The sequence below is a fragment of the Pipra filicauda genome, unplaced genomic scaffold (genome assembly GCF_003945595.2).
Source record: "Pipra filicauda isolate LSUMZ 115617 unplaced genomic scaffold, ASM394559v2 scaffold269_size1075953_pilon, whole genome shotgun sequence".
NCBI classification, from domain to species: Eukaryota; Metazoa; Chordata; class Aves; order Passeriformes; family Pipridae; genus Pipra; species Pipra filicauda.
In genome coordinates, this window is record NW_024104386.1 from 815697 (window position 1) to 827539 (window position 11843).

Sequence of the window (11843 nt, forward strand, 5' to 3'; positions counted from 1 at the left end):
TTAAAATCGGGAATCAAGGCCCCTGTTACAGAAACAATCAAGAGATGCTGGGAATATTTATGTTGAAGCTCTGGGCAGTCAGGCCTTGGAGACCAAGGAGGTCATCAAAAGAGAAGTTATGGTTATCACCAGAACAGAAGGTATAGAATCACAGAATGGTTTGAGTTGGAAGGGACTTTAAAGATCGTCTCGTTCCAACCCCCCTGCCATGGGCAAGGACATCTCCCACTAGACCAAGTTCAAAGCCTCATCCAACTCAAAACTGGAGACTGATGGCTGTTCTTGTACTCTGAAAGGGGTCCTGATCCCACAGGAGTCTCCAGTAATAGCATAAAGTACAAGGACACAGAGATAATATCATTGTTGATACCACTCTCATCTCTAAAGCCCTGGAGAACAAATAAACACAACCCAACTCATCAGAATAATGACAGCTGTGAGACAGTCATTTGCTGCTCACTCAGTGCCAGGTGTGGTTGCTTTTAACCATGTCATATCTTACAGAACAAGAAAATATGAAAACTGTAAAACATCATCCATTAAAGGAAGAGAGAATTGGGTTTGTTCAGCCTGGCAGAGAGAAGGTTTCGGGATGACACTTAATTGAGGCCTTCCAGTACTTGAAAGGAGCTACAAGAAAAATGGAGAGAGACTTTTTATAAGAGCCTGTAATGATAGAACAAAGAGGAAAGGGTTTCAACTGAAAGAGAGTAGATTTGGATTGGATATTAGTAAGAAATTCTTCCCTGTGAGGGTGGGGAGGCCCTGGCACAGGTTGCCCAGAGAAGCTATGGCTACCCCATCCCTGGAAGTGTCCAAGGCCAGGTTGGAGCAACGTGGGATAGTGGAAGGTGTCCCTGCCCATGGCAAGGGGGTTAAAACTAGGTGATCTTTAAGGTCCCTTCCAACCCAAACCATTCTTTGATTTTATGGTTCTGTGATTCTTTGGTTTAGTGGTTGCTTGGCAGTGTTGGGTTAACGGTTGGACTCAACGATCCAAGAGATCCTTTCCAACCTTAATGATTCTATGATTTATTATGCAGGAAGAAAATTTAGGTAAGAAGCAGGCAACAAATGCAACTTTTCCTCCCTTCTACTCATCTCATCCTCCTGGTTTCTCTCCTCTTTCCAACCAGAAGTTGAGGACTCCCCCACGCCCGAGCGCTCGAGTTACCTTTCACCGTCAGGAAGGCCGAGGTCACCGCGTCGCTGCACATGAAAGTCACCCTGCAGCTGTCCTGGGGGGTGAGGTTCTTCAGCAGCAGGATGTGCCTGAGCCCATTTTCAAAGTAAACCATCTCGGTGTTCTCTGTGGTCTTGGCAGGTTCGTCGTCAATCAGCCAGTTGTAATTGTAGGTCTCGGGCTTGGAGAGGTAACACTCGAACAGGGCTTCCCCTCCTTCCACGGCTTCCACGTTCTCCAAGCCCTGGACGATGCTGTTCTTGGCTGGAAAATAAGGACAATGAACAGCATTAATTATTTGGCCATGCATATCTGAATGTTAACAAGCCTCGGAGAGCTGGACGATTCCCACTGCTGGAAAGCTGATGGAAAAACATGGATGTGATAAAGTGTGCTCGTAGGTTTAATTGACTTCAACCACACTCTAACTAAAATTAAAAAAATTTAAACTAGTGAGACAGTTTAAAAATAACAATAAAACTCTAAGACCTCTAGTATTTCATCTGTCTTTCCTCCAAATACCTGACTTTTCTTCAAAAATTAAGAAAAAAAGTGGTGTTTGTATAAAACAGGCCAACAATTGTTAGGAAGGGATAGCCCAGGAAGACAAAGTAGAACCAAATTCCTTCTGTCCCACGGCAGGAAACATTTCCCAAAGATCTCCCAGACAGCACAATTATCATCATAACTTGAGAGCTTTGAATCCACTGACAGTTCATGGTAAAATCTTACTACTTTTCTTGCAAAGCAAATATAAAAGAATATTATGGCTAGCAAAGCTAAAGTGACTGTCATCCGAGCTAATTCTGCCTCTAGGAAACACACAGAAAGTTAAAATCTGTATTAAGGGTACTCTGAACAGAAATTTCTGAATTATCACAAAAGCCTTGTGACAATTAGGTTGATTTTCCCACACTTGTGGGGTGAATTGTGAGGTCAGAAACATGCAAAAACCTCCAAACTCCATTTTCCTACACGGTCATGCATCAGTTGGCACCTGGACATGAACAATCAGCCTGATGCAAAATTAAACGTGGGCTGGTGTGAGGGATATAACCTGTATTGCAGCAGCTACAGGGACAAGTGACATGCACAGGGGTGGGGACACACAGCTGAGTAAATACAGTTCACACAAATACCATCCAATGGTCAGAATGATCTGTGATATAACCCAACAGACATTCCTGTTTAGGTTCCTACAGCCATTATCTGGAAGTGTGCTAAGCAAAAAAAAATTAGTAAAAATAAATAAAATTTAAAAATACCAACAGACTGAACAATTAATTTAATAGCAAAAAGAAAAAGAAAAGTTACTAGCTATTGATTAGCTTATTGCTAATTACAAGTTGCCCAGAGAGATTGTGTGTGGGCTCCCCATCCCTGGAAGTGTTCAAAGCCAGGTTGGATGGAGCTTGGAGCAACCTGGGATTAGTGGAAGGTGTCCCTGCCCAAGGCAGAGGGGTGGAACTGGATGATCTTTAAGGTCCCTTCCAACCCAAACCACTCTAGGATTCTATGATAGTAAAAGAATCCTATATTTTTATAATATTCATATTTATGGAGAACAATGAGGTGTTTGAAAATCCTTCTTGGAGAATGCATCATTTTCTTAGAACAAATCCAAGCTGGTTATCTTTTGAAGTGCTGGTTTCCCTAATTATGGAAAGCAGCCAATTGCTAAGTCTACCTCCTCTGGGATGCTTTTATTCATTAAGATCCTTTTAAATCCCTAAAATGGAAAGTGCTTATAGATGCAGAAAACATCTATAATACCCTGTTCTTCTGCACTAACAGTTCCAGTTAAGCAAGAAGGCAAAACAGCCACAAATATTCGTAAATCAGAACCACTGCTCTTGCTGATCACAGTAATTCACTTGGTAAAGCAAACACAGTAATTCCATATGCAGCAGAAAAAAAAAATAAGACATCCATGGAAAATCCTAAATTTAGTTTTAATGTTTTTATTTACTGTTCCTTGGGGCCTTCCCAAATGCTGATGCCAAGTGAGAAGGATCACTATTTGAAAAAGTAAATTACCTTAGCTCAGCAGAAATCAAACAGAATTCCACACTATCCATTATTTACTGATTTTAAGGCACACTGGGTGTAAAAAGCGCTTTTTAAGAGCAAAAAAAATTCTTATTATTCCTTTGGACAAAGATTGCATCTGTGGTTTCACAATAATTCAGCAGGACACAAACCATCACACCAATGTTCCAGTTCTTTGCAGAAGAGGTGCAACAGGCGAGTGGTGTCATAAGTGAGAGTTAATTAGAACTGAGCTAATGCTGCATTTTCATATGCAATTCCCACCAATTCCCAGTTTATTATCAGTACTGGAGTGAACACCAAGAGCAGGTATCTGATGTGTTCCGAAGTGCTGCCATGATTTTTCTACCTCTTTTATTTGGAAACCATGACAGTCTCCCTCTTTGGCTGGAAGGCCTCACCTTGAACATCAAGTGTAGCCATCACTTTAGTGCCTCCAGCTTCACAAGAATAGATGCCAGTGTCTTCTGGGACCGTAGGGTTAATTTTTAGCATGCTCACATTCCAGTCCTGATCGATAATCACTCGCTGCCCATCTGCATGTATTTCCTGATCATTTTTCTTCCAGATGGCGTGCACTGGCCTAGAATATTGGCATATGAACTCTGCTGGGCCATCTTCATCAACAGTTATGTCCTGCATGGGACTGACCACTTCAATGGTGGGATCTGTTAACCAACACGTCAGGAAGGACATGCATTAGTGGATCCCCACGGAAATGGCAACTCGGAAAGTTTTTGACAAGCACGGAGCTCGTGAGGAGCAGGCAGAGCGTCAGTGCAAGCTGGGAATTAGCAGTTTAGTCTGTGCTTGTGTCAGCATCAAGCAGGGTTGAAGCCAAACTGGTATGTTAGGACATGACCACCACACTGGAAAACGGGCCACCAGCAATTAAGGCTCGTGCTTTAAAACTCCTGAATGAGGACTTCTGAGCAGAGAATCTGGGGGGATTCACCACTGGGCTTAGTTTTTCTCCCAGAATCCCTGAGATCTTCCAGATTGGGAAGCACTGGGTGTGAAACAGTTCTGCCTCCCGGAGGTGGAGCACAAGGGTAAGACAGAGGAGAGAGCAGTGGGTGGGCTGCTGGGAGCGGTTCCCTGTAACTCTCAGCCTCACAGAGAAATAGCAACACATCCCAAACTCTACTGGAGGCTCCTTGTATGAGTAAACTGCAACTACCCACGGGAAAGAAACCCAGTCCTCTAATGCAAACACCCATTCCTGTCCTGGGCTGCCAAGAGTCATTGGCAGCGTGAGGAGCAAAGATCCAGCATAACTGTGACAAAAAAGGGCATTCCACAGGGGCAGGTACACATTGTTTTGATTAGCCACGTGTTCCTCTGCAGCAGACACATAGATGGGGGAAAATCAATATGATTTCCTTTACAGCAGCTCATCTAGAGATGCACCATGAACCACTGACATCTCAGACTGAGAGCTCATAAAATGCTGCTGGATATGCAGCTCCTCTGAAGAATGTGAGATCTGTGAGGCTGCTTTTGAGCATCCATTCTTTCTTTTAAAATACTGGTTTTGTTTCTTGTCAGGCAGCTGTAGGGCACTGTAGATATATCTAATCTAAAATATTATGAGCTTCCAGAGCAGCCAAGGAGTCCCTCCTGAGTTTTCAGGTTGGACCACTCATGCTAAAAAGAAAAACCTCAGTGAAGTCTGAAAGTGGAAGTCTCTTTGCAACATCATTCTCAGCAGAATTATGTCAACTTCCAAAAAAAATTGATAGGGTTACAAAGGGACAGTCAGAGAAAGCTGATACACCATCAGGAATTGGGTTCGATAATCCCTGTGAGTCCCTTCCAACTCAGGACATTCTATGATTCTTTGGTATGCCCTTATCTTTCAAAGAGTTGTTCTGATCACAAGCCAGCGAGAATAAACTACACAGGGCCTCAGTCTGGGAATGCTCCTCCTGAAACCGGTGCATCAGGTTGAGGATTTGGGACGCTACAAGCAGACCTTGGGAAGCAAAGGCAGTTTTGCAAACGTCTTTTGGGAACTTTGTAGCAAGGCTTGATGCCGCTCCCTGGGGTTCCCTCTGCCACTCCCTGTGTCTGCAGGTGTGTTTATGGAGAGGAGGCCTGGATGGAAGACCATGGAGATGTTTTGGTGACATCAGGACTGAAGAAGGAAGAAGGGATCTGCGCAGATGGGGAGCACAACACCGTCTCCTTTCATAAGATCTCTCACAGCAAATATCGCCTGTGGCATTGGAGAAGGGAAATGTCCTGGTTCCACTGTCCCTTCCCTCTTTGCCACTGCTGGGAAAGGACCTTGGTGCCCCTATTCACCCGTGCAGAACAGCAGAAAGCTCCCTGGGACTTGGGAGCCAACGTGGGCACCAGGACCTGTAATTCTCACCTGCCCAAAGGGGTCAGAAGAAGGCAGCAGCTCCTTCACCCTTTCCCATTCTCCCCACCTCCCAGACATGAAGATGTTGTCACACTGGGCCACTGAACGAGTGCAGTTGTAGGACAATGATATGGTAGAGGCCCAATAAGAAAGGCTGAGACCTCACTTTTTATGGAATATATCCAGTTACCAGCATGCCTAAAGGCAGGAGAACGAGGCACATGGAAAAGAGAGAAAGTTGATTTGCTCCTTGATGAAGGACAAGCCATGGATAGCCAGGTAGACTGAAATACAGTCCAAAGACGGATCTACTTTTAAATTTATGGACAAAAAGTGCCTGAAAGTGTCTGTTAATACAATTATAATTATATGCTACTGTGATTCAGGCTCACAATAAAGAAATCTTTCCTTCACAGCAGCAAAAAATATCCCCATTCCTATGTGTAGTAGCATCTGTAGATGATCTCCAAGGGTCCTTTCCAATATCAAATATACTGTGATTCTGTGAAGTGGAAACTTCTCAGGAGCCTTTTATTTGACTGAGCAGGACACCTAGTGATGCATTTATTTTTTATTTATGTATTAGACCCACTGGCATTTGTTCCCTAGAGAGCTCATAACCAGGTTCTGTCTCTGAAAACCTGAAACTCAAATTGATACAGGCAGACACAGGATGTGTGGAGTTTGCACACTCTGTTGTTGCTGCACCATTCTGAGATCAGGAAGAAGTGCTTTGGCATTTTATCTTCGTAGAGATTCAAATTTTCTGAAAGTACAAGGGACTCTTTATACAGAGGAGACATCAACCACTGACTACAATTCCATATTGTGGATCGCTTCTGTTGGGGTAGATTTAAATAAGGATCTTTTAACCCTTTATATCTCTGTATATACAAATCCCTTCTCCAAGCAAGGAACAAGCATTAATTTTGCCTGAAAAATAGCAGCTTTTCCCCATGGCTGTAAAAGGACTGACTGGGAGGGAACTTGCTTTATCAAGTCTGGAGCTCGGTGTTATTTGCAGCTTGTGGCTACCCTTACCAAATGAGAAAAATAGTTATTTAACAGACCAGAAAGCTCTGCTAGGGCAATGATGACTATTCAACAAACAAGGCTCATTTTGTCACCGTGTTCCTGCAATGTCATACATCCTTTGCTTTACAGGGACAGCTCAAAGTCTTGTCCTGGGAACAGGATGAGCTGAGCAGCAGTAGCCTGACTGTGATAATTTTGTGAATTACCAGCTCCACAAGACTTTGGGGTATTATTCAAAAGAGTTGAAGTGGGGATACAAAGTCAGGTGCTACTACAGTTGTTTATGTTCATCTCTTCTTTGACATCAGGTGAAAGAAGCAGCCCTGAGCCTGCAACCCTTCCTCACCTGAACCACTGCAAAAATCGATGTGGTTGTACCTGTAAGACTTCTGGGTTGGGTATTGGTGACTTGCAGAAGTGGAGGGTTGCAGGGCACAGAAGAGCTGTGAAGGGATTTAGTAAGGGTAGCCTGGAAGGCAGAAGCACCAGCACATGGAGCAGGTCCAGAGGTGGCCGTGTGTTTCTTTCCAACAAGGAAATACCTTTGACTAATAATTTAGCTGAAGATATAAGGGACCCAGCCCTGAAGGTGACAGTGCCTGAGTCGTGGCAGGCCACGTCATTTAGGGTCAGGGTGTGGATCCTCCCGTCCTGCTCAGAGATTTCAGTCACCAGGTTGTTGTGGAGGGGGGTCCCATCGAGCCACCACTGCACGTTCCTCACGCCCGGGTGCGAGAGCTCGCAGGTGAACGTGGCTGACTCGCCCACAAAGACGTCTGTGTTCCTTAAACCAGAAACTACCACTGCTGCTTCTTCTGCACGACAGAGCAAGAGAAGGTGCCAAAGGAAAACGAGAGCATAAACACATACACATACACGTGGCTCCCTGCAGAACTAACACAAGTGTGAGTCATCCTTGGAGAGTTAAACTTGTAGCATTGTTCCAGGGGGAAAAAATTAAAAAGAGATAAAATTTTCTTGAAGGGAGTCAGAAACCACCTTCCATCCTCCACCTGCTTCCAGGAGCAGTGTGTGTCTCTGCAAGCACCATTTCATTGGGAGGAAACTCCACTCCATGACCAGGTCATGCCTGTGCATTGCAGCCGTCTGCAGTGGCATTGTATGAGGCAGAGATGTAGCTTAAGATTTAAATGTTCACTTGAGTGCTTTAAAAGAGTAATAAGAATAACAAAGATAGAGGTTGAAATCAGTTATAACAAGAATGTCAGTATTTTTTACGACCACTGCTCCAAGCAAGCAGTTTTTCAGCAGTACCACCACCTGTTACAGTGCACAGCACTTTGAACTAGTTTTACTTAAAAACATTGGTCCAACCTCAGCCTGGAAAGAAATGAATGGCCTTTCAGCTGTTTGCATCTGAGACCATTTTGTCCAGTTACTCTCAAAGATTTTGGAGCCAGAAATCCAGGCAGCCAAACAGGAGCATTTCCACCACGCTTCCCCTTACCTTGCACGTACACAGAACCCGTGGTGATCTCGTATCCAGTGCTGCAGGTATAATCCCCACAGTCATCAGGCTCTACACCATGGATGATCAGCTCAGCTATGCTGCCCTTCAGCTTCATCTCGTACTTGTCACTGGGCTCAATGACCACCCCTCCTTTCCTCCACTCAACGGGGGCGTCCGGCCTGGAGATCTCACAGTGCAAAACAGCCGTTCCCCCTTCTTCAGTCTCTACGTTTCTCAGCTCTTTGTTAAACAGCACTGGCAGTACTGTGGTGGAGAAGCAACTGCATCAGTGACAGCTCTCAGAGGTGAGGAACTCGCATGTAACTTCTCAAGCTTGGCTGTTCCCTTCATTCTGAGCCACACCCTGAGCTGTGCCACAGCCAGATGCTCAAGGTATCAGCTGGGAGGGTGTCCACTGCTGCTCCATAAAGGGTTGTTAGAGGTCACAGGGGCTCTAAAGGTCTCCACATGGGCATAGCCACCATTTTCAGTGTAAGCAGATAGAGGCACAACAGTGCTAATCACAGCACTGAGAACGAGAATTGTTTAGGTTGGAAAAGACCTTTAAGATCTTCGAGTCCAACCATCAACCCAGCACTGTCAAGGCTACTCCTAAACCATGTCCCAAGTGCCACATCAACACGTCTTTTAAATATTTTCAGGGATGGTGACTCCACCTCTTCCCTGGGCAGCCTGTTCCAATGCCTGACCACCCTTCCAGTGAAGAATTTTTTCCTTAGATCCAGTTTAAACCCCCCCCGGTGCAACCTGGGGCCATTTCCTCTTGTCTTATTGCTTTTCACTTGGGAGAAGAGACCAAACTCTACCTCATGACAACATCCTTTCATGTAGTTGTAGAGAGTGATAACATCTCCCCTGAGCCTGCTTTTCTCCAGGTTAAAAAAACCCCAATTCCTTCAGCTGGGACATAAAACTTTGGGCATTTAGTCATTGAAACCTCACAGTGAGCAGGAGTGGGTTATGGTGACCAAACTCAAGATCTAAAAATATAGTCTTGATGTTCAAGTCAAAAGACATAGAACTCTTAGTATAAAATCCAAAAACAAAGCCAGTAGAAAAAGGCCAAGAGCCACAACTGTTGGGCTGCTCAGGCACTAATAGGTACAAGGGCTCCATTTAAAGTGAGTTTATTCTAAATATGGTGAAATATCCTCATTTTCTTGTCAGGTTGTAGGTAAATTTTCTAACTGCTCTTGTGCATACCCTTCCCTAGCAGCAGCTGCAGTTTTGTTCCCAGCTGTCACAGCGAGATGAAAACTGCAACTGCAGAATTAGAACTGGGTTTAAAAGGCACTAAATTCTTCTCTGGAGGACAGATTGTGAATCAGACCCTTTCCTGCAGTTGTAACTCAGAGATACAGTGTTGATGGCAATTCAGTGACAAAAGTTCTGTGTGGATTAGACACTTGGGGACATGGTTTAGTGGTGGACTTAGCAGTGTTGGGTTAATGGTTGGCTTAACTCAACAGAGGTCTTTTCCAACCTAAATCACAGAATGGTTTGGGTCAGAAGGGACCTTAAAGATCATCTCATTCCAACCCCATGGGCAGGAAACCATCTACTAGACCAGGTTGCTCAGAGCCCTGTCCAGCCTGCCCCAGATGATTCCACGATCACCCCTGTGGAGAACAGTCACAGCCACGACTTCCCTGCCTCCAAAAAAATCCTTCTCCTACCTTTGACTTGCAGCGATGCCGTGGTCTGCTGATCCCCCGAGTCACACGTGTACTCCCCAGCATCCTGAGCCTCAGCATCGTAGATGAGGAGCTCGACACGTGTCCCCTCCTGCCGGATCTCGTACTTGTCACCTGTCTGCAGAACAGTGTCCCCTTTCCTCCACTCCACGTGCGCGTTGGGCTTTGTCAGCTCACAGAACAACAGGGCCGTGCGACCTTCCTCCACCTCCTCGTTCTTCAGCCAGTGCTTGAACAGCACGGGGAGGCCTTGAGAGGGGGGGAATGGTTGCAAAGAGGGGGAAAAAAATATGGGTGAAGCAAAAATAGAAAAAAATAGGAATGTTTGATTTTTAAGGTACTGACAGTGCCATTCATGAAGTTCATGCACGATTCTGGCTGCATTTGCCTAAGGGGAGCTGCCAGGAACAGGGATGACTAGGCCTGAGCTAGACAGAGGAGGAGGAGGAGGAAGGGGAGTTAATCAGCAGGAAAAATTTGAGTTCTATATGAGCTACATTTCTGTCCCCATATCCCAGCCTTCTTTTCACAAAGAGTTCCCAAATTATTTCAGTAATTATTTCAGAAGGTCAGATAGCTTTTCATCCTTGAAATAAAAATCACAGGAAAGGATAAAATCATTCAAAGAACACACATCTGCAGACCTGAGGCATCGGATCATGCAGCCAGGGATCAATTACAGAATAATTAAGGCTGAAGGGACCTCTGGAGGTCCTCCATGGATGGACATTCCTCCACCCCTCTGGGTCTCTGTTCCAATGTCTGACCACCCCTTCATTGTGAAAGGTTGTTTTTTTTCTAAAATTAATTTCTCTTGCTGCAGCTTTCAACTGTTTCCTGTCATCTGTTTACTGAGCATTCCAAGAAAATTCTCTCTTTCCTCTGTAGGCCTCCATTAAGAAGCTGCAGATAGCAAAGAAGTCCCCCCTTCAGCCTTCTCTTCCCCACTCTTAACAAATGCAGCCACCCTTACCTCTCCTTTTACTTAGAATCCTAGAATGGTTTATATTGGAAGGGACCTTAAAGACCAACCCATTCCAACCCCCTGCCATGGGCAGGGACACCTTCCACTAGACCAGGTTGCTCCAAGCCCATCCAACCTGGCCTTGAATGTTTCCAGGGACGGGACAGCCACAGCTTCTCTGGGCAACCTGTGCCAGGGCTTCACCACCCTCATTGTGAAAAACGTCTGTCTTATATCTAATCTAAATTGTCCTTCTTTCAGTTTATATCCATCACCTTTTTTCTTATCACAACAGGCCCTGATAAAAATTTGTCCCCCATATTTCATGTTCTCCGGCCTCCTGAGAAACTTGTTGGCCTCTGCTGCACTTGCTCCACTAATCATTGTCTCTCTCGCACTAGAGAGCTCCGAAAATTGATGTGTCCTCCTTTCACTGCTGCTGAACGGAGAGGAAACCATACCTTTAACCTCCAGCCTGGCCACGGTCCTCCCGTCGGCCGTCTGGCAGCTGTACTCGCCCGCGTCCGCGCGGTTCAGATCGCGGATCACCAGCGTGTGCACCTTCCCCTCCTGCTTGATGCTGCACTTCTGGCTGGAGTGGATCACAGACGTGCCTTTCTTCCACTCCACGGGGACGTCAGGCTTGGACGCCTCGCAGGACAGGTGAGCTGTGCCACCCTCCTGCAGCTCCAGGTTCTGGAGCGCCTTCACAAAGATGACGGGAGCAGCTGTGGGGAAAGAGAGAAGCATCAGTTCTGCCACAGCCTGATCCACATCACCCCCAGATCAGAGCTGGGGGTCTATGGTTATACTTTGCACCAGATCAGAGAGGAACCTACAATATTGCCGTGGATCATCTTTCCAAATCATTCTATGTGACTTAATAGAAAGTTTTTTTTTTAAATTTTCAGGTTTTTTTTTTTTCAGTAAATATGATCTAAAACCATCATGAGTAGGAGATTAATTCAGAGCATATTACTGACGTCTTTCAGCATTGATTCCAACATATGATTGGCTGCTTAGCTGGATGGTCTCCAAAGGATGTTAATATTAATTTT

General features: G+C 45.2%; 1 protein-coding gene across 1 annotated transcript in view; it reads right to left on the reverse strand.

Annotated features, from left to right (window-relative positions):
- OBSCN (obscurin, cytoskeletal calmodulin and titin-interacting RhoGEF) overlaps positions 1-11843 on the reverse strand; it is a 173325-nt gene that overhangs the window by 70382 nt on the left and 91100 nt on the right. The window contains 6 exon segments of the mRNA XM_039382410.1: positions 1175-1447; positions 3634-3900; positions 7178-7450; positions 8104-8370; positions 9804-10070; positions 11247-11513. Coding sequence (XP_039238344.1) covers positions 1175-1447; positions 3634-3900; positions 7178-7450; positions 8104-8370; positions 9804-10070; positions 11247-11513 — 1614 coding nt within the window.